At 29.4% G+C, this 24,908-nt stretch overlaps 1 protein-coding gene across 1 annotated transcript in view; it reads right to left on the bottom strand.

The window, feature by feature from the left end:
* The window catches only part of LOC113388445 (dipeptidase 1-like), a 158,210-nt gene that overhangs the window by 121,852 nt on the left and 11,450 nt on the right, over window positions 1-24,908 (bottom strand). The window contains exons 2-3 of the mRNA XM_026625821.1: window positions 23,445-23,598; window positions 925-1,057 (exon numbers count right to left, since the gene is read on the bottom strand). Coding sequence (XP_026481606.1) covers window positions 925-1,057; window positions 23,445-23,598 — 287 coding nt within the window. The remainder of the gene's footprint in view (window positions 1-924; window positions 1,058-23,444; window positions 23,599-24,908) is intronic.

Here is a 24,908-nt window from a genome sequence, read left to right as displayed (position 1 = left end):
AAAATACAATCAACATGCGGTTGAGGAATGTCAGTGAATATACCCTATATAATGCTGTTTGACAAATTTTATTATTTTTTAACTAATGCAGTCGTGTTTTGCCTTACTTTACTAAATCACAAAATAAAATAACTTTACTTATTCAAAAAATTATTTAGAATTCTTATTGTGTCGAAAATTCATATGTTTGGCATTGGATACGGAATATTTACTCAAGTCAATGGAGCGTTTTGGGTCCAAATTTTTTTACTATGCTCCAATTTGTATGAATTTACTGAAAATGTTCTCAATTTAAGCTTTCTGTATCTAAAAAGTATCGAAAACCGTTTCAAATATAAATAGTTGTAAAAAAACTGAAAAATTTCATTTTATGAAGCACATTCGCTTTTATGTACGATATTACATAAAATAGTACCTACTTAATGATATATATGATACGATATATTTAAGCTTATATTTATTTTACAAAATTTAATAATTGAAATAATAATAATTTTATGTTTGTTTTTTGTTTCAGATATGCCGCAACAGAAAGTCAGTACACATAACTCAGGTGAGTTTTTCATAAAATTATATATACATATATGTTTATTAGGGTGGTTCTTAATATGGCTTTTTTGAATTTTCTTGCTCCCAGGGGCTCAAATGCTTCCAAATTGATCAACAAAAATTCTCTGAAAGTTTTAGCTCTTAATATTAACTCTAACATAGTCCGCACTTGAAACATGTTTCTAAGTTATAAAACAAATGAACTGCGGACTACCTTAAAGTTAACATTAAGAGCTAAAATTTTCAGAGAATTTTTGTTGATTAATTTGAAAGCATTTGAGCCCTTGGGAACAAAGAAATTCGAAAATGTCCATATTATGGACCACCGTAATATAAATATATATATATATATATATATATATATCAATTACTTACCATCAGCACTTGTAACCAGTCTCATTTGTTTATTATTCTGACTAATAAGTCTTCTGATAACATCGATTTGCTCTAAAGTCAATTGAACAGCGTCCAAATATTGCGAAGAACATGGAGCATAGGCTGACCAAAACTGTAAAAAAATTACACATTAAATAAAAAATTATTTAAATCCATAAACCTAGATTAAACTAGTGGTGTATGACATCGTGCCTTAAGGCAAATTGCTTGAACTTACCGTACCGTAATGAAATATTCGAGAAATTTTAAACGTTTTTAAATATATTAATACAAGTACTGTAACTTTCATTATTTTTACTATCTTGTTGTTATATCTGATCAAATCAAATATAAATCATAAATTATAAATCAATTTATCTCCAGAACATTAACAATCATCATTTCATTTCGAATTCAATTTCAAAAAAAAAAAAAAATAGTTGCGTCAAATTTACACAAAATTGAAAAAGTGCTCCCGTATAGTCACAGTCTAAACGCATTTGCAAATAATTCTGTGCGACATTTTCACTTATACTGTGTGAAAACTTGGAATTGTTTCTAAAAACTTGAATTTTTTGTTTAAAAACTCGGATTTTTTTTTCGAAAATTAGGAATTGTTTTTGAAAACTTGAATTATTTTGAAAACTTGTATTTTTTTTGAAAACTTGGATTCTTTTGAAAACTTGGATTTTTTTTTGAAAACTTGTTTTTTTTTTGAAAACTTGGATTTTTTTTTGAAAATTAGGAATTGTTTTTGAAAACTTGGATTATTTTAAAAACTTATATTTGTTTATTTTTTAATTTGGAAACTTGAAATTGTTTCTGAAAACTTGGAATTGTTTTCGAAAATTTGGAATTGTTTTCGAAAATTTGGAATTGTTTTCGGAATTTCGAAACCATTTTTGATATTAAAAAATTTCTCGAAATAAAAAAGTGCCTTTTCCAGAAACTAATCGTTTCTTCTTACTGTCAACACAAGCAAAATCTTTTTGAATCATTCAAATCGGACGCCTAGTTCACTCAAAAACTGCCATTTTTGCACATTTTGCTCTGTATCTCCGAAACGACTAGACCTGCTTTTGCCAAAAACTAGTCACATATTTTTCCAATCATTACAAATTAAATATTTTTTAGATCATTCAAATCCGATAGTCCGTTCTCTCGAAAACTCGATTTGTATTTTCTGCAACCTTTTGCTCGGTATCTCTGTAACGGCTGGACCTGCCTTTGTCAAAAACTAATCAGCACATCTCCCTATCAATAGGAATTGAATGTTTATTAAACCATTTAAATCGGTTGATCCGTGCGCCCGAAAACGTGGACGAGAAATGCAGACATACAAAACACACACACACACATACATTTTTCAAAATGTTCAGAAACCTTCAAAACGTCGAGAAATGCAAAAAATTTTATTTTTGATTTTCGGCCCATTACTATAAACTACCCTACGGTTAATAAAATAAAAATCCTAGACTTATGTATCTATCGTCTTACTACTAAATTGACTTTTTCCAATCTACTAATTCATAGTTACTATCACAATTTCCTTGCAAAAACTTCTTACATAATCACCTCCACCCATTCGACGAGTTTATTACAATTTCCTAGTAATGTCAGCTAATAACTTTCTTGAAAACAAATCTAGAACTTTGCTGTTCTTCCTGCAGCAAGTTGCTGCTGCTGCTGGTAATAATTTTTGCCTTCGTACTGCAACTACTACTTTTCTTATGGATTTATTTTAAAGTTTCGACTGAGAAATGGTTGAATCGCTTGAGGAAACATTGAGCTATTTTGAGTTATGGTAAAGGATAAAGGGTAAAGTTTTGGGGTTACGATTTAAAGTGGATAAAAATCTTGCACGGTGGAGCAATCTCCATTCGCGATTAAATGACGCGATTAAAAACCTTTGTCTAAGATTTATAAATCTGAATAAAAGTGTTAGTCACACAGACAAATCATATATTAACTTCCCGTAGGGAATTTTTTTTTGCATATCTTCACGTTTCAGGAGTTTTTGAGCATTTTGGCATACATCAGAAAAATGTGTGTGTGTGTGTGTTTTGTATGTCCGCATTTTTTCATTCACGTTTTTGGGCGCACGGATCAACCGATTTAGATGGTTCACAAATCATTCGATTCCTATTGATAGAGAGATGTGATGATTAGTTTTTGGCAAAGGCAGGTCCAGCCGTTACGGAGATACGGAGCAAAGAGTGCAGAAAATACAAATCCAGTTTTTGAGAGAACGGAGTATCGATTTGAATAATCTAAAAAACATTCCATTTGTGATGATAGGGAGAGGTATTTAGTTTTTGGCAAAGGCAGGTCTAGTCGCTTCGGAGATACCGAGCAAAATGTGCAAAAAATGGCAGTTTTTGTGAGAACTAAGCATTCGATTTGAATGATTTGAAAAACATTCTGCTTGTGTTGACAGTGAGAAGAAACTATTAGTTTCTGGAAAATGCACTTTTTTAAGTTCCAAATCATTTTTTTAATATCGAAGATGGTTACGGGTTTACGAAAACAATTCCAAGTTTTCAAAAACAATTTCAAGTTTTCGAAAACAATTTCAAGTTTTCACAAACAATTCCAATTTTTCAAAAACAATTCCAAGTGTTTCAAACAAAAATTCAAAGTTTTCAAACAAACATTCCAAGTTTTCAAACAAAAACTCCAAGTTTTCAGAAACAAATCGAAGTTTTCAGAAACAAATCGAAGTTTTCCAAAACAAATCCAAACTTTCCAAGTATTTAAAATAATCCAAGTGTTTCCCAATTTTTCAAAAACAAATCCTAGTTTTCAGAAACAAATCCCAGTTTTCAAACAAAAATTCCAAATTTTCAAACAAAAATTCCAAATTTTCAAACAAAAATTCCAAATTTTCAAACAAAAATTCCAAATTTTCAAACCAAAATTCCAAGTTTTTAAACATAAAATTCCAAGTGTTTCAAACATAAAATTCCAAGTGTTGTAAATATAGAATTCCGAATTCTTAAAATAATCCAATTGTTTCAAATATAAAATTCCAAGTTTTTAAAATAATCCAAGTGTTTCAAACATAAAATTCCAAGTTTTGAAACTAAAATTCCAGGTTTTCAAACAAAAATTCCAAGTTTTGACAAACAAATCCAAGTTTTCAGAAACAAATCCAAGCTTTCAGAAACAAATCCAAGCTTTCAGAAACAAATCCAAGTTTTCAAAAATAATCCGACTTTTCAAAAATAATCCGACTTTTCAAAAATAATCCAAGTTTTAGAAAATAAATCCAAGTTTTCAGAAACAAATCCAAGTTTTCAGAAACAAATCCAAGTTTTCAGAAACAAATCCAAGTTTTCAGAAACAAATCCAAGTTTTCAGAAACAAATCCAAGTTTTCAGAAACAAATCCAAGTTTTCAGAAACAAATCCAAGTTTTCAGAAACAAATCCAAGTTTTCAGAAACAAATCCAAGTTTTCAGAAACAAATCCAAGTTTTCAGAAACAAATCCAAGTTTTCAGAAACAAATCCAAGTTTCAGAAACAAATCCAAGTTTTCAGAAACAAATCCAAGTTTTCAGAAACAAATCCAAGTTTTCAGAAACAAATCCAAGTTTTCAGAAACAAATCCAAGTTTTCAGAAACAAATCCAAGTTTTCAGAAACAAATCCAAGTTTTCAGAAACAAATCCAAGTTTTCAGAAACAAATCCAAGTTTTCAGAAACAAATCCAAGTTTTCAGAAACAAATCCAAGTTTTCAGAAACAAATCCAAGTTTTCAGAAACAAATCCAAGTTTTCAGAAACAATTCCAAGTTTTTGAAATAAATAATCCAAGTTTTTGAAAACTTTAAAATAAATAATCCAAGTTTTTGAAAACGAATCCATATTTTCAAAAACAAATCCATGTTTTCAAAAAAATCCCAAATAAAAAAAAATTATTATCATTCAATGAAATATCGATTAGGAAATTCATTTTAATTCTATGGAAATAAATAATACAAATGTAATTTTAGGTTAAAAAATCAAGAAATTACCCTACTAAGCACAGTCTAAGCGCTACTCTGGTACAAATACGTTATCCAAGTGCGTTTGGACTGTTTTATGCACTTTTCCAATTTTGTGAAAACTATTGAAAAATGTGAAAATGCCGCCAAGCTAAGCATAGTATAAGTGAACATGTCGCACAGAATTATTCGCAAATGCGTTTAGACTGTGACTATACCGGAGCATTTTTTAAATTTTGTGCAAATTAGGTAACTATTTTTTTTTGAAATTGAATTCGAAATGAAATGACGATTGTTAATGTTCCGGGAGATAAATTTATTTATGATTTACATTTGATTTGCTCAGATAAAACAAGATAATGCAAAAATAATGAAAGTTATAGTATTTGTAATAATATATTTGGAAACGTTTAAAATTTCTCGAATATTTCATTACGGTGCGGGAAGTTTCAGCAATTTGCCTTAAGGCACGATGCCATACACGACTAGTTTATTTTGCTTTTCACTCAATATCAAACACATCCGTTAGCATTCATCAAGGATAAAATTAGTGGGTGTTAATTTAAATAGTAAATGATGATTTTATAGGCTTTTGGAAACAAAAATATTATTAAATTTTGTGTGTACTGTCGGATTAAGGATAAAAATCTTACACGGTGGAGCAATCCCCATTTACGACTAAATAACTCAATTCAAACAAAAAAAATATTTATTTTGCTTTTGATATCAAACATTTTCGTTGGCATTTACAATAAGTGTCCCAACAAAAGACGTAAAATCGTAACTTACAATATGAAATGTGAAATATGCAAAACGAAAAACATCAAATACGAAATGCGAAATGGTAAATCCTGGCGTGGACAAGTTTAAAATAAATATAGATCGGTTTTTCACGACGACGACGACATGCATTTCAACATTTCTACATTTTTATTACAAAAGTTGTTCATTTTAACTTTTGCGAATTGCAAAAACTAATATATTTCTGATCAATCACATATTTATTTAAAGGAAAGTTGAAAATACAAGTTTAAATTAAAATCGTATCGGAATTAAAATATATTTTTTATTAAAAATATTGTTTGGTGGAGGAACGAATCGGTAAGAGATATACTAAAAATTATATATATACTAGATGACCCAACAGACGTTGTCCTGTACTCACATCTACATTTTTTAAATATCCTATACTAATATATTAGGTTGTCAAATATCTCCCTTCCGCTTTTTTGCTCTTGGTTTATAATACAAAAAGGCGAAAGGGAGATATTTGACAACCTATTATTACTATTTACACCAATATATGAGTGATGTTAAATGTAGAACTGCCTCAAATAAAATGATAATTCTCAATTCCTACAGTTAACGCGTTAATTATCCCTTTAACAAATATTAAAATATGTTCAATAAAATTGTATATTAAAAATTATACACTGCTCTATTCAATCTATGATCAACAAAATTATTGCAGTAAATAGAGAGGAAAATAGTGCACTGCAAATGTTTTTACTGTGCTCCAATTTGCTTGATATTTTGGAAATATGCTAATTTTAATCTTAAGTTCAGAAGTGAAAACAATTTGCAATCCGTCACCATCCCCGGAATTGATTGGATTATAACTTATTTAATTCTGATTTTATCAGAACTTGTTATATACTATTTTAAATGTAATTAAATGAGCTACAAATTTTACTATTATAAATTTTACCGTAACTTCTCTTATTTCGGTTGGACACTATCAATATTTGTGTAACAGAAAAATAATAAAAAACAATAATTAGTCAGAAAAAAACTTTGAATTTTCATATATATGTGCACTTTTATACGTATTCTTTCAAAGATACTATAATGAGAAATTTGTTGTTTTTTTAAATTGATTTTTAATTCATGAAATCATGAGTTTTTTGAAAATCGTTTGCACTAAAGTTGTAATATTCTCTAGAATCCATCAAGATCTCCTAAACCAAGTTAATTCTTGATGGAATACAAATATTATCAATCTTGCTGGAAATGGCACTCATCAACTATTTGATTTTAATGAAAAAAAACTTTGTATGCGTCTTTTATTTGCATGATAGCTCACCCATTTTACACGCAGAAGTACTCATTTTAAAGCTTATTTTGAGCACTGTAAAAACCAATTTTTATATCTAGCTTAATATTGTTCCTAGAACACTATAAAATAGCGATTCACGAAGATTTTAATTTAATTTAATTTAAACAGTAAAAAAAATCAGACCCAAACCGCTTCATTGAATTGAGTAAGTATTTCCTACCCATGGCAAACATATGAATTTTTGACACAACGAAACTTGTAAATAATTTTTTGAATAAGTAATTTTTTTTAACTCATTATAAAAAATGGTTGAAATGATTCTAAGATATCATGCAAATTGGAGCATAGTAAAAAAGTTTGTAGGTTACACTCTTTTTTCCTCTCCATTTACTGCAATAATTTTGTTGGTCGTAGATTGAATAGTGCACAAATCAAATTTGACTTGATTTTTTTAAAATATGATCATGATATATATATATATATATATATATATATATATATATATTAACAAAGTCTAATAATCGGGCATAACATTAATAAAAAAACATGAATTTCTTTCAAAAATTTATTTTAAATCCATACGTTTCGGCTATAATCCAAGCCTCATTCAGTGGAAACTAAAAATAAAATTAAAAACTAAAACAATTGAATTGGAGTGAAAATAAAAAATAAAATAGTAATAAGTACTTACAATTAGTTGATCTTAGTGTTAAATTGGAAAATTTTAATAATCCATGGTATTATGATATGGTAATGCACTACACTATGTATTATAAACATTAACTTGAAATTACACAATATTTTCACAAAATACTGATTTGAGAAAATCACAAATGGATAGTGTGTTATTCGTAGACTGGTTGAAGATGTTACATCTTAAATTAAAATTTTCCAATTTAACACTAAGATCTACTAATTTTTCCACTGAATGAAGGCTAGGATTATAGCCGAAACGTATGGATTTAAAATAAATTTTTGAAAGAAATTTATGTTTTTTTATTAAAGTTATGCCCGATTATTAGACTTTGTTAATACATATGTCAACATCAAATTCAGAATCATACAAAATATATATATATATATATATATATATATATAATAGAGTTCGAAAATTTATATGAAAAGAATATATCAAATAGATTCTTGTCTATATTATCTTTAGAAAGCTATTGGTTTTATTTTTTCTAAAAGTGCATTCCACGTCTCCACCACCACGGTGGAGTCGCAAAATTCCGATGCACTCACAAATGATACCCGAGAAGAAAATATCCGATTAGCCTTTCCATAATCTTCTGCAAATATCCCTTGATATTTATTAAAATACTCAGTACATCCTCCCATCTGCAATATTGAAGATGAAAAATGTTATTATTGAAACTTTATTTTTCTCTCTCGGACAGCATAGGGAATATTGCTGCAGCAGCTACAGCTAGTGCTATAGTTGCCTATATCCTTTTCCAGATATAATTTCATTTTCCGATGCTTTTCTGCTGCTTTTTGCAGTTATTTACGGATTTTGTGCCAGTTCATATAGTTTCAGAGTTTATATATGCATCGAGTGAAAATGGAGAGAGTTCAACTCCAATTCGCGATGTTTGATCAAAAGTCGATTTGAAGTGATGACGGTGGAGCGATTGTATTGACTTTTCGGGAATTGGGAATTTTGTTGACAAAAAAGTAGTGTTTTTTTAGTTTGAACTACGAAATAGTGTTTTGTATTTGAACTGGTGCTTGTTTTTTACTATTTATTATCCTAAAATGTTTTTTTTTTTAACTTCCCGGAGAAAAAGTTTATGTTTTCATCAAAAATATCCGATTTGCTAATTTTATGTTTTTAAACTTGTTCAATTTTTTTTTAAATATGATTTTTTTTGATAAATTCGAATTTCTTCAAAATTTTTAAATTTTTTTGAAAGTTCGAAATTTTTTGGAATATTTGCAAAAAAAAATTTTTTTTAGTTATTTGAGAACTTGGAAATTTTTAAAAATATCCAATTTTTTTTAATGAATTCGATTTTGTTTCAAACTTCTGAAAAATTTGTTAGAAGTTCGAAATTTTTTGTGTTTTTGGGAAAAAAAAATTTTATTATTAACTTCCCGTAGGGTAAGTTATAGTAATCGTCCAAAAATCGGAATTGAAAATTTTTACATTTTGAAGGTTTATGAACATTTTGGCATACTTCAGAAAAAATGGATGTGTGTGTGTGTGTGTGTGTGTGTGTGTGTTTTGTATGTCCGCGTTTTTTCGTCCACGTTTTCGGGCGCACGGATCAACCGATTTGAATGGTTTAAAAAACATTCGATTCCTATTGATAGGGAGATGTGCTGATTAGTTTTTGGCAAAGGCAGGTCCAGCCGTTACGGAGATATGGAGCAAAGAGTGCAAAAAATAGAAAGCGAGTTTTTAAGAGAACGGATCAACCGATTTGAATGGTTTAAAAAACATTCGATTCCTATTGATAGGGAGATGTGCTGATTAGTTTTTGGCAAAGGTAGGCTCAGAGGTTTCGGAGATACAGAGCTAAATTTAAAAAAAATGGCTGTTTTTGAGAGAACTAAGCGTCCGACTTGAATGATTCAAAGAACTTTCTGCTTTTTTCAACAAAATAATTGATTTTGGAAAAAAAAAATTTTTGTTTCTAATTTTTTTTTCAAAAAAATTTTTTTGTAATTTTGGATTAAAAATTCAAAAAATCACCCAAGCTAAGCACAGTCTAAGCGCCACTCTGGTACAAATGTTTACCCAAGTGCGTTTAGACTGTTTGTGTACTGGAGCACTATTCCAATTTTGTGAAAATTATTGAAAAATGTGAAAATGCCGCCAAGCTGAGCACAGTATAAGTGAAAATGTCGCACAGAATTATTTGCAAATGCGTTTAGACTGTGACTATGCGGGAACACTTTTTCAATTTTGTGTAAATTTGGCAACTATTTTTTTTTTTGGAATTTGATTCGAAATGAAATGACGATTGTTAATGTTCTGGAGATGATAAATTGATTTATTTATAATTAATTTTCCATAGGGTAAGTAATCGCAAAAAAATCGAAAATGAAAATTTTTATATATCTTCACGTTTCAGAGGTTTCTGAATATGTTGGCATACCTTGGAGAAAATTGATGTATGTGTGTGTGTGCGTGCATGTGTGTGTGTTCGGATACAAATTTTCGTCGACGATTTCGGGAACACGGATGAAGCAATTTGAATAATTCAAAAAACATTCTAGCCGTTCCGGAGATACGGGGCAAAAAGTGCCAAAAACGGTAACTCAGTTTTTAAGAGAACGGAGCGTCCGATTTGTATAGTTCAAAAAACATTTTACTTGTATTAACAAGATGAAGATTTGATCAAATTTTCATGAAGATAGGTCTAGCGGTTTCGGAGATCTAGTAAAAAAAACTAAAAAAAAATAACATTTGGCGGTCAACAATAATCATTAGACATTAGACATATGCATATCAAATTATCAGATATTTTATTGAGATTTTAACAATAAGTATAAGTTTTGTTTACATTCCTATGGGTTCCGTACCAATGTTTTTCCGTTAGACAGCGACGCGGCGCTTACGCGCTTCTATATTTCGTCTCTATGCAGTTAAAGCAGTACGATTGCTTTGAAAAAAAGTTCAGATCTTCCAAAATATATCAAAATAAAAACATTTTTTCCAAAAAAAAATTTTTATAAAAAAAATTGTTTAAAAATTTTTTAAAAAAAAAATTTTTTTCAAAAAAAAGTAATTTTTTGTCCGATTTAAAATTTCTAAAAGATCTTATTTTTTCGAAGTGAAATTTTTTCAAAAATGTTAATCGTTTTTAAAAAAATAATAATTTTTGGCACGGGAAGTTCCAGCAATTTGCCTTAAGGCACGATGCCTTAATTGCCTTAAGACAGAATTCCACTTACAGCTAGTTTTTTTGAGAATTTAGAAATTTTTGAAAATATCCGATATTTTTTTTTTGAAAATTTTGAAATATTCGCAAATTTTTGTAAGAAATCGTTTTTTTTTAAATTCTTCGAAATTTATAATTTTTTAAGAGAAATTTCGAAAGTTTTAGATTTTTAAAACTTTAAATTATTTTTTAAAAATTTTGAATTTTTTTTTTTGAAAATTTTTAAACTTACAAATTTTCTGTAAAACCATTTTTAACACACCGTCTACACAAGCAAAGGTGTTTTTGAATAAATTTAATCGGATGATCCGTTCTCTCAAAAACTGCATGACCATTTTTACGCCCTTTGCGCTTGATGCCTCCGTAAGGCTGGACGTGCCTTTTGCAAAAACGTTTCGCGATCGATTACGAACCGAATGATTTTTCAATCATACAAATCGGTTATTCCATACTGTCTAAAATGTCAAGAGCATTTGTTTGAACCTTATAAGTGAATTTTATCCGTACCAAAATTAAAAATCTTGGTACGGAACCCTAAAAAAGCTGACACAAAATGTGTACACATTATTAAAATCTCTATAAAATATCCGATAATTTGATGTGCATATGTCTAATGATCATTTTTGACCACCAAATGGCATTTTTTTTTACTTTTTTTACTAGATCTCCGAAACTGCTAGACCTGCCTTCATGAAAATTTGATCAATTCTTCATCTTGTAAATACAAAGAAAATGTTTTCCGAATTATTCAAATCGGACGCTCCATTCTCTCAAAAACTGAATTACCATTTTTGCCACTTTTTGCCTAGTATCTCCAAAACGACTAGACCTGCTTTTGCCAAAAACTAATCAGCACGTCTCCCTATCAATACAAATCGAATTTTATTTTAATTATTCAAATCGGTTGGTCCGTGTTCCCGAAATCGTCGGCGAAAATTTGTATCCGCACACACACACTCACAAACATAGACACACACACACACACTCACAAACATAGACACACACACACACACTCACAAACATAGACACACACACACACACTCACAAACATAGACACACACACACACTCACACACACACTCACACACACACACACATACATCTATTTTTTCTAAGGTATGCCAAAATATTCAGAAACCTTTGAAACGCAAAGATATATAAAAAATTCAATTTTTGATTTTTTGCGATTACTATAAATTGCCCTACGGGAAGTTAAAAATTTAATAAGAGTCCATAACCGCTGGACTTGCCTTTTCAAAAATTTCAACAGTTTTTCGTTTAGTCAATACAAATAAAATGTTTTTTGACTTATTCAAATCGGACGCTCAATGTTATTTTAATTATTCAAATCGGTTGATCCGTGTTCCCGAAATCGTCGACGAAAATTTGTATCCATGTAATTTAACTTCAAACATTGTCCACATATAAATTCCGTCGACTACAGCACGTAGTTACATCATCAGTTTTGGCACATTTTTAATTTAAACATAACACTTGCATTTTGCATTTTGTGAATTGTGAATTGTGAACACGTTCCGAATTCATTCGCATCTTGTAATTGAATCGTTCATAATTTTCATAAAACTGAATTTGTTAATTAAAACCCTCAGCAGCTAGGGAATCTGCCACTATCTGTATGGATATATTTAAATATATACGTATGTATATATATATATATATATATATATATATATATACATGTATATATGTATATATTATTCCGCAGAGATGGAGGTGCATGCGTAATGAGAAGCCCAGAACGAAGCTTGTACAAATATACTGTATAATTAAATGTCTAGCTAGTTTAATAGAAAATTATATATATATATATATATATATATATATATATATATATCAATAACTCTATTTAATAATTCTCTATCACCAAAACTCAATAATTGCATGACATTATAAATAAAACACTACTACTAGTTTCATTACTTTCGAACAATAATTACTTATAGTAAAATGCCCCTAACGATTAATATTAGCTTATGAAGCATAATCATAATCTTGTATGTAATAATTTTGAACAAAATCAATGGATAATTGATATCTTATCTTATTTATAAAAATGGAGCTCTCGATAAAATGATCCGCTAAAACTTGAAAACGGCTAAACCGATTTGGCCAGTCTTAGTCTTGAAAAATTTGTGTTAATCAGTAGGTTGTCCGAAAGGTGAGATATCATTACAAAATCGAGTAGAAACTTTACGTTTTTAATTTGAAATTTTTTGTTGAAGCGTAATTTGAATAAAACAATGAACGGTGGCTAATACGTCAAAAGGCAAATTGCTAGAACTTCCCGTACCGTAATAATATATTCGAGAAATATTAAATGTTTTCAAATAGATTGTTATGAATACTATAAATTTCATTATTTATATTTTATATACAAAGTATAAGAGCTTATAAATTGGACGTCGACATTTATATATGTTTATATGAAAAGTTAATAAATAAAACTTAATCAAGCGGAGTTAGAATTATAAGACCTTATCTCATATTTCTAAGAATTATATAATCCGAATTGCAGAGTTAAAATTATTTATTTGAAGTATATAAGTGAGTTTTAGATTTTTAGCCAAAATTAGAAATAAAATCCGAATTATTTTCGATACACAAATAAAAAAAATTGAAACTGAAAAAAAATTTTAAAAATGATTCATAGTAGCAATTTTTTCGCCAACACAAGCAGAAAGTTTTTTGAATCATTCAAATCAAATGCTTAGTTCTCTCAAAAACTGCTATTTTTGCATATTTAGCTCGGTATCTCTAAAACGGCTGGTTCTACCTTTGCTAAAAACTAAACAACACATTCCCTTATTAATACAAATCGTCTGTTTTTTTGAATCATTCAAATCAGATGCTCCGTTCCCTCAGAAACTCCATTTCTATTTTCTGCACTCTTTGATTCGAATCTCCAAAACGGCTGGACCTGCCTTTGCCAAAGACTAATCAGAACATTTCCCTATCAATAGAAATCGAATGTTTTTTGAATCTTTGAAATCGGTTAATCCGTGCGCCCGAAAACGTGACCGAGAAATTGTATCCATATATACATACATACACACACATCCATTTTTTCTGAAATATGCCAAAATGTTCAGAAACCTTGAAAACATCGAGAAATGCAAAAATTTTCAATTTCGATTTTTGGACGATTACAATAACTTACCTTATGGCAAGTTAAAAAATTACCCAGACTAAGCACAGTCTAAGCGCCACTCTGGTACAAATGTTTACCTAAGTGCGTTTAGACTGTTTATCTACTGGGGAATTTTTCCAATTTTGTGCCAAAACTATTGAAAAATGTGAAAATGCCGCCAAGCTAAGCACAGTATAAGTGAAAATGTCGTACATAATTATTTGCAAATGCGTTTAGACTGTGACTATACGGAAGCACTTGTTCATATTTTATGTAATTTTTTTTTTGAAATTGCAACTATTTTTTTTTTTTAAATTGAATTCGAAATAAAATGACGATTGTTAATGTTCTGGAGATAAATTGATTTATGATTTATGATTTACATTTGATTTGCTCAGATATAACAAGATAACAAAAATAATGAAAGTTGCAATATTTGTAATAATGGGTTTGGAAACGTTTAAAATTTCTCGAATATTTCATTACGCTACAGGAAGTTTCAGCAATTTGCCTTAAGGCACGATGCCATACACCACTAGTTACGTCTATTTTTACACCAAAACTTAAAATTTGCAACCCAGTAAATATTTTCTTCCTCCACCGTGCGTTTCGCACGTCATTGCATAACGATTCCGTAAAATGCAAGTCTTGCAGTATTGGCATCGGACATAAATCAACTCTAGGAATCGGTTGGAGGATATAGAAGTGCAATTCCTATACTTCCAACTCCTACTTCTATTAAAACTTCTATTTCTACTCCCCTTTTCGTGGATAAAAGCTCGGCTTTCTTTATATTGTATTTGCTTCTCGCGAAACCGATGTTATTTATCGCTTTTGCCAATGCAGAAGAAGATAATGAGAGAGCTGGGAGACTAATTTGAGTAAAACTTATTTGCTACTCTACAAAATGGCAATTAGTAATAGTTTAGTAGTTTATTAGTAATATGGTAGTTTACTCGTCAGTAGAGTTCCTTTTTTATTTTTTAAGATGCTACTCAAATTGTACAATAAATAGCTGTAAGTGGAATTCTGTTTTGAGGCAATTAAGGCATCGTGCCTTAAGATAAATTGCTGGAACTTCCCGTACCGTAACGAAATGTTCGAGGAATACTGAACGTTTTCAATAGATTATTATAAATACTGTAACATTGTCTAATATTTATAAAAATTATATAAACTGATTTGCAGAGTTGAAATTATTTGTAAAGTATATTAGAACTATAGTCAGAATTAAAAATAAAATTTGAAATATTTTCGATATACACAAAACGTTATATAATTATTTTGTTAAGACAAGCAGAAAGTTCTTTGAATCAATTGAATCTGACGCTTAGTTCTCTCAAAAACTGCCATTTTTTACATATTTAGCTCCGTATCTTTAAAATGGCTGGGCCTGCCTTTGCCAAAAACTAATAAACACTTCTCCCAATCATTACTAATTGAATGTCTTTCAGATCATTCAAATCGGATACTCCGTTCTCTCAAAAATTCGATTTCTATTTTCTACACTCTTTGCTCCGTATCTCCAAAACGGCTGGACCTGCCTTTGCCAAAAACTAATCAACTCTTTTCCCTATCAATAGGAATCGAATGTTTTTTGAACCATTCAAATCGGTTGATTCGTACGCCTGAAAACGTGGGCGAAAATTTGTATCCACACATATATACACACACACACACACGCACACATCCATTTTTTCTGAAGTATGCCAAAATGTTCAGAAACCTTCAAAACTTCGAGAAATATAAAAATTTCCAATTCCGATTTTCGGCCCATTACAATAACTTACCCTACGGGAAGTTAAAAATTCCTCATGTTTTTTGCTAGTGTTTTTTAATATTTTGTGTTATTTTTCCATTATTCTATTATTTTGTTTTGCTTTTTAGTTTGCTCGTCAGTAGAGTCCTCTTTTCATATTTTAAGTTGTTCGTCAGTAGAGCCCTCTTTTTCTATTTCATGTCTTTCATATTAGTTGTTCGTCAGTAAAGTCCTCTTTTTCTATTTCATGTCTTTCATATTAGTTTGCTCGTCAGTAGAGTCCTTTTTATAACTTAGTGTTTTTTTCAGTTAGCTCGACGATAGATTCTTTTTTTCTATTTTGTCTTTATATCAGTTTGCTTGTCAGTAGAGTCCTTTTTTCTAATTTCTGGTATTGTATTTGAGTTTCTTCGTCAGTAGAGTCCCTCTTTCCATTTTTTGTCTTGTATTTCAGTCTGTTCGTCATTAAAGTTGTTTTTTCTATTTTTTTCCTTATTTCAGATTGCTTGTCAGTAGAGTCCTTTTTCTACTTTTTGGTCTTTTATTTCAGTTTGCTCGTCATAGTCATTTTGTCTAGTTTTTGTCTTGTATTTTAGTTTGCTCATCAGTAGAGTCTCTTTCCCTATTTTTTGGTCTTGTATTAGGTTGTCAAATATCTCCCTTCCGCTTTTTTGCTCTTGGTTTATAATACAAAAAGGCGGAAGGGAGATATTTGACAACCTATTATTACAGTTTGCTCGTCAGTAGAGTCCTTTTTCTATTTTTTGGTCTTTTATTTCAGTTGCTCGTCAGTAGAGTCCTATTTTTCATTCACGATCGTGATGCACACATTTATTAGTGTCACATTTATATGATGGTAAGTTATAAATTATATATTCATAATATCATTAAAAATATGTGTAATATTTGAAAACAATAATGACATCAAAGTCATACTTCAAATACGACATGATCGGTTTGTCATTGTAATTAGTATTTAGGACTTGAACCTTCATTAGAGAAATGAAGTAATTTTTAATTAATAAATTATATAAAATTCATTCACACAGTGGATTATGTTAAACAACGCCTAAACAAATATTGTTTTCGCAACTTCACTCATGATGTAATAATTGAATTGAAGAACTTCATGTAATTAAAATTAACATACATTCATTGACTGCTTGTATTGATTTACTTTATCGCTGACAATATAATCTCATTCGTTGAACAGCTGTAATATCTGTCTTGTCTAAAAAATATTTTTCATTTTAATAACTTCAATGATTTATAGAAACTACGAATAATATAGAAATAATTTCTATTTTTTTTTTTTTGAGTATTATGTCCACCGACTATCTATTTAATTGAGTATTGAGTACGTGAGAGTAGATTCGCGATTTTGCGATTTTACATTAAACCGAGAGGAATCTGTTTGCGCAAATTTGTTTGCGCCAAAACACATACTATCGACGGTGGAGAGTTTGCGTTTGGTAAATTTATATGTGGCGAAAGTGTAATTTAATGTGGGGAAAACATATTATTAACTTTCCGTAGAGTATGTTATAGTAATGGGCCAAAAATCGAAAATGAAAATTTTTGTGTGCCTTCACGTTTCAGAGGTTTCTGAACATTTTGGTATACCTCAGAAAAAATATTTGTTTGTTGGTGGAGACAATTTTTGTCGATGATTTCGGGTGTATGGATAAACCGATTTGAATGGTTCAAAATGCATTCGATCTCTATTGATAAGAAGATGTGCTGATTAGTTTTTGGCAAAAGCACGTCCAGCCGCTACGGAGATACGGAGCAAAGAGTGCAGAAAATAGAAATCGAATTTTTGAGAGAACAGAGTATCCGATTTGAATGATTCAAAAAACATTCTATTCGTAATGACGGGGAGAAGTGGTGATTAGTTTTTGGCAAAGGCAGGTCGAGTCGTTTTGGATATAAATGGCATATATACAATTATAAATCATGTAGAAAAGAAGCAATGCAATTTTAGTCTTTGCTAATATAATTTACTTAAATTATTACATTAAATGTTTACAAATTCATGTTTAAAACTAGTTGTAAATGGCACAATGATTTGTGATAAGTTACATAAACTTCTCGAAACATGTCAATATGTACCTGTGTATCTGTATACTAGCCAATAGTATTTTTGTCTACCTATTTACTACCTGTTTACTACCAGTTTACCAGTCTACATTTACCACCATCTACCTGTTTACCTATTTACCAATTTTGAACTTCACATAGGGTAAGTTATTGTAATCGTCCAAAAATCGAAATAGAATTTTTTTGCATTTCTTCACGTTCTGAAGATTTCTATGTAACATGTAACATAATTTATAAAAATGGATGTATATATATATATATATATATATATATATATATATATATATAATTGTGTATGGACACTATTATATTACATTTTTATTGATAAAGAGACGTGGTGATTACTTAAAGTATTATTTAGTAACGACTTAAAGAAACAAGAAACTCATTTAAAATAATTAAATTGATTTTTTTCCACCAGCTATCTGTCTACTCGTTGTTGTAATCCCCACAACAGAATAGTTACTTAATATGATGAAAATATTTAACTTGGGAATTTTCTCCTAGGAGTTAATAATGCTTGCAGAAGTAATTACTTGATTCTCGGTAATTGGCTTGCTAAGTATTTTGTAATAATATTACAACAGACAAAAATTACAGAACGGAAATCTTAACCATAACGATGAAAAGAGAAACAATTGTTTTAAATATTAGAGAAACAAACCACTAAAAAATATATATCTGTTTATGCGATTAGGAAATTTAAAGATGATTTTGTTCCGAGAAATTTAAGCTCGTGTGTAATATGTACCAAATAGCGCTTATGTGAATATACCGAAAATACCGGTATTTTTAGGGTAAATACCGGCATTGCATCGGTATTTACTCGGTATTCGGTATACCGGTATACCGGTATTTCATTCCCTAATTTACACATATCGGGAAGTTGCTTTAGAAAAGACAAAATGCTACTTGCAACTATCTCATTTTATTTTTTTAGTAATGTCTTACAATTTTCACAGAATGCAAATAATATTTAAATATTTATTACAACAACAAGCAATTTACAAAACTATTAGACAGACAAGCTATATAGCTTTAGCGAAAGAGCAGTTTCGAGAATTAATAATGCAGAGTGAATTATTACTCTAGCCGGAAAGATATTATACTAATAGTGCGAGAGCTGGTAGGAAATATAATAAAAACAAACTAGATGAACTTACCGATATGTGTAACTAATTTATTCAATCTTTTTTTAAGTATATGTGATGTATCTATTGGTCTACCTGTCCAACTGTCTATCAGTCTACAGAATAGTTATATATTCTGTCGTACTTTTTTACAAAAGAAATTTTGATCTTGACAAAAATGAAGTGATAGAAAAACGTTAGTGATGGTCTAGTCGAATTTTAAAATATTATAGCCCTACGAAAAGTGATTTGATAATAAATTTTTATTGAGGTTTGGAATTATGAAACGTGCTTTCAAAACATACACTTCTCAAAGATAGTGTACAGAGTTCAAATAATGTATGTATTATAATTTAAATTTTTCGGTTCAAATCGTTTTGTCAGTTTTGAATTTATAGTTAATATAGTAGATAATTGTAAAAAATGCAGTTCCTAGAGAATAAAAAACTTGTTATTAATCTATTAGAATTGCCGAGGACGCGGGCTAGAATTGAATGCCTTATGAATTTATATACAAATATATATATATATATATATATATATATATGTATATATATATATATATATATATACTAGCCGACCCGACAGACTTCGTCCTGTCAAAAAAATTTGTAATGTGGCGGTGTTTTGTTCCTACCTTTTTTCTATTCTTTGCAAAAAATTATCCTGAACAGAACCGTCACCCTGGTAATAATTCGGTGTGAATTAAAAATAATTAAATAAAACACTATAAGCGTTTAAAAGTAAGTAACTTTAATCTTGTAAATCATAATTCAAAAATCAGTTCAATTTTTATTGTAGTGCTTTGTGATGAACGATGTTTTTTGTTTGATTACCTGGCGCATAGACAAACAAATATGATGGTTTTCCAATACGGAAACAGACAACATACAATTTTCCATGTGAGAAACATGGGTTTTCCAAATTAATACCACAAACACTTAATTACCATAAACGCACTGGAAACTGTAGTAGTTTAATCTCAAATGGCACATCAGTCGGAAACATTGGGATGCACGGTGCATCCTTTTAATATAGTTGCTTCCATAACGTTGTTTGGTAGTTTTTTTTTATCGCTAACCTTATGCCATTGTAAAGGCGCGGTTGGTCGATATTTCGCAATATTATAATTGCCGATCCAACCTTTAATTGAAGATTGTGAGGTGACAATCCTAGCAAATCCAGCGAGTTCAAAAACTCCGGTGGATCGTCTTGGTTAGTTGCCGAATAAACTGATTCGCCTGTAATTTGTTCTTGAATTTTGAAATTTAATTCATTTACATCAATGTTTTTGGCTGCGAATATAGCTCGTTAAATAATAGAAAGATATTTCTATGTTTATATAAATATATTGAAAATTAGATTATCAAAAACTACACAAAATGTCATGACATAGATCATTGTTTTTTCTACGTTGCCTACTCGATTAAAAAAGAAAAGGGCTGTTTTTAGGGTTTTCCCGGCAATTATTCGATTTTTTCTCGCCGTAAGAACCATCCTTGGACTTCAACGAACATTTGGAAAAAAGAATTGGCCAAATTGGTTCAGGCGTTGTTGAGTTATGCGCTTACCAACACATTTTGCGATCCATTTTTATATATAAGATATATATATATATATATATATATATATATATATATATATATATATATATATATATATATATATTTGTACTTATATTCATAAGAGCCATATATCATTATATCTAGATATCGATAGTGTTTTCGAACTATGTTCAGTCGTGCAACTTTGGTTTGTCGACAGCTGTGCCCGATGATTTATTACACTAGGTCAGTTCTTATACATTTATATATATATATATATATATATATATATATACAAAAATCGAAGTTTAACTGCCATGCCCAGTAGTAGAAATCCAATTATGAAATTTATTTCAAGCGAATATAACATCTAAACTATATTGGAATTGTTTTTGTGATTCCAGCAGTTGCAAGTGCGCAGAAATATAGTTTATATATATATATATATATATATATATATATTTACTAGCTGACCCGATGAATATTGTTTTGCTATGAAAAATATTTCTAGCATTAAATGTTTAATACGGATATCAAAAACTTAATAAATGTCTTCATCAACATAATAATAACTCAAAAAATCCTAAACAATTTAAGACAATGTTAACATTAGTGCATATTAATAATTTAAACCATATTATAGATTTTTTCAACCCAAAAATTTTACATTTTGAAGAGAACGTAATTAAAAGAAGATTTTCTGAGGGTTTGTTTTTACAATTGCATAACGACAGGATCATAAACAAACGATTTGACAACGGCCCTGAACGAAACAAACACGTGGTTTCTAAATAGCATGTCAAAATTTTTCAAAAAATGACAAGATCCCATCGCTTTTTAAATTTCCCGTAAAATTTGAAAACATGCTAATAACTTCTTCAAGAAAAAATGTGACATTTCTATTTCAAACTACTAAGAGTAAACACATAGTTTCGACACTTGTAAAGTTATTATGTTTATTTGTGGGTTTTACTATCTGTGATGTTAACAAATATGTATTATATCAATGTGCACATACTCATACCATGAATGAATAATGTTTTTTTATGTCATATTAGGATACAATTTTGTAAGTGTTTTTTATTATTATTATTATTATTATTATTATTATTATTATTATTATTATTATTATTATTGTTTTTTTATAAAATTGCTCACATATTGTTTATATAGTTTATATATATATATATATATATACAAAAAATTAATTACTTATACTCTTCTTATACAAAATTTCACTTTTTTGCACACATTATCGATTTTGTTTCGACATAAATATTTTCCAACAATACAAAATAATGCCACCTAAATTTCATCCTTTACAAAATCCGTGCAATGTTGCATATAAAGTCAGTTTATCATATATTATATAAGCTTGTTCACTTGTTTTTCAGTAATTTATTACCCCTACAACAACTCCGGAGACTTTAAGATCGTAAATATTCCCGGAGCCGTCGTGCTCGATATTATTATATTGTTTTGTGTTGTAAATTTCGACGTGGGCTCTTGCTTTTTGTAATGTACTAAGGGTTGATGACACACATGTAGTGCCGAAACGTTTATAACATACCAGGTTAATTATTGCGGTTGAATTTTATAAGTTATTATATTTATGTAAAAAATATTTTTTAAATCTTTTGGCGAGAATTGCTTAGAAATGATGACACACATGTAGTGTCGAAACGTTTATAATATATTACTTTAATTATTGCAATTGAATTTTATAAGTTGGTTTCTTTTGTTATATTTATGTGAAAAATATCTTTTAAATTTGAAGAAGTTTTGAAAAATGATGACACACATGTAGTGTCGAAACGTATTTAGTTAATCATTATTAACTTCCCGTAGGACAGTTATAGTAATGGGCCGAAAATCGAAAATGAAAACTTTTGCATTTCTCGACGTTTTGAAGGTTTCTGAACATTTTACTGGCATACCTCAGAAACTAAATGGATGTGTGTGTGTGTGTTTTGTATGTCCGCATTTTTTCGTCCACGTTTTCGAGCGCACGAATCAACCGATTTGAATTGTTTAAAAAATATTCGATTCCTATTAATAGGGAGATGTGCTGATTAGTTTTTGCCAAAGGTAGGTCCAGCAGTTACGGCGATATGGAGCAAAGAGTGCAGAAAATAGAATTCTAGTTTTTGAGAGAACGGATCATCCGATTTGTATGATCCAGAAAACATTGAGTTCGTAATGAAGGGGAAAAGTAGTTACTAGTTTTTGGCAAAGGTAGGCCCAGCGGTTTCGGAGATACAGAGCTAAACGTTAAAAAACGGTAGTTTTTGAGAGAACTAAGCGTCCGATTTAAATGATTCAAAGAACTTTCTGCTTGTTTCAATAAAATAATTGCTTTTGAAAAAAAAATTGTTTTCAATTTATTTTTGAAAAGATATTTTTGTAATTTTAGATTAAAAATTCAAAAAATCACCCAGGCTAAGCACAGTCTAAGTGCCACTCTGGTGCAAATGTTTACCCAACTGCGTTTAGACTGTTTAAGTACTGGAGCACTTTTACAATTTTGTGAAAACTATTGAAAAATGTGAAAATGCCACCAAGCTAAGCACAGTATGAGTGAAAATGTCGCACAGAATTATTTGCAAATGCGTTTAGACTGTGACTATACGGGAGCACTTTTTCAATTTTGTGTAAATTAGACAACTTTTTTTTTTAATTGAATTCGAAATGAAATGACGTTTGTTAATGTTCTGGAGATAAATTGATTCATGATTTACATTAGATTTGCTCAGATATAACAAGAGAGCAAAAATAATGAAAGTTACAGTATTTGTAATAATATGTGTGAAATCGTTTAAAATTTCTCGAAAATTTGATTACGCTACGGAAAGTTCCAGCAATTTGCCTCAAGGCACGATGCCGTACACCATTAGTTTTTTATTATAATTACCTGTGCTCCTAAAAGGCCCTGTTTGGCCCTTCTAAGGTCAGTATGAGACCAAACACTATTCGACCAGGGTTTAGTCATACCGAGATCAGAGAACTGGAAATCACGTAACTGGTTTTTCAAAAATTTTCTTAAATTCCACGCCAGATCGTTGTGCCTGAAAAAAAAAAACAAAAAAAAGTTATCACTTTTAGTTTTAGAATAAAAAAACATTAGTTAAATCAAAACTGCTCTGGGTCTGACATTCGGTTTGTAACGGATTTAGTTTGTAAAATACTTTTATATGTCAAAGTAAAATTAAAGAGCAAGATTTTCTGTTGCAATATTTATCTATTATGAACCATAAAAATTTAAAAAAATGTATATACAATTTTTGAATGAAAAAAAATAGTTCAATCAAAACTGGTCTGAGCCTGTCATTCGGTTTGTATTGATTTTAGTTTATAAAATACTTTTATATGTTATAGTAAAATTAGACAGCAAGCTTGTCTGTTGCAATTTTTATTTATCACCATAAACCATAAAAAATTAGAAAAAAATGTTATATACAATTTTTGAATGAAAAAAATTAGTTCAATCAAAACTGGTCTGAGCCTGTCATTCGGTTTGTGTTGATTTTAGTTTGTAAAATACTTTTATATGTTAGAGTGAAATTAAAGTTCAAGCTTGTGTGTTGCAATATTTGTCTTTTATCATAAACCATTAAAAATAAAAAATATCTATTATATACAATTTTAGAATAAAAAAAAATCAGTTTAATCAAATCTGCGTTGTGGTTGACATTCGGTTTGTGTTAATTTTAGTTCGTGTTGATTTTAGTTTGTAAAATACTTTTTTATGTTTTAGTAAAATTAGTAATCTGCTTTAGTTTAAAATGTTGTTACAGAACCTAGTAATTTTAAAATTCGGTCTTATAATAAATACTTTAAGAATAATATATTGTAATTACAAGGTCGTAGTACAAACGGTGCGTTCTGCAGAGCTCTTTGAAATTGTCGCTTTCATACAATATTCAACTGCTAGTCCCTGACACATATAGATAAAATCTGCTTAAGTTCAAAATATTGCTAAAAAACTTGATATTTTTAGTGATTGATCTTATAGCAGACACTTTTGGAAATATTGTGTTTGAATAACAAGATTGTAGAATAAACGGTGCGTCCTGTACAGCTCTTTGAAATTGTCGCACACATACTTTCTCCACTTACTAGTCTCCAACTATTATAGATAATTTTTTTTTAAATCAAAATTTTGTTAGAAAATCTATCAATTTTAGTATTCAGTCTTAAAATAGACACTTTGAAAAACAATATATCCAAATTACAAGGTTGTAGTACAAACGGTGCGTCCTGTAGGGCTCTTTGAAAATATTGCATACAAATTTTCTACCAGTGCTAGTCTCTAACACATATAAATAAAATCTATTTTAATTTAAAATATTGTTAGAGAACCTATCAATTTTAGTAT

This window comes from Ctenocephalides felis, unplaced genomic scaffold (genome assembly GCF_003426905.1).
Source record: "Ctenocephalides felis isolate EL2017-DRISC unplaced genomic scaffold, ASM342690v1 CF-g0.4_SCAFFOLD_03572, whole genome shotgun sequence".
Classification (NCBI taxonomy): domain Eukaryota; kingdom Metazoa; phylum Arthropoda; class Insecta; order Siphonaptera; family Pulicidae; genus Ctenocephalides; species Ctenocephalides felis.
Note: the sequence above shows the minus strand (reverse complement) of the source record. Positions and strands in the feature narration are given on the sequence as shown.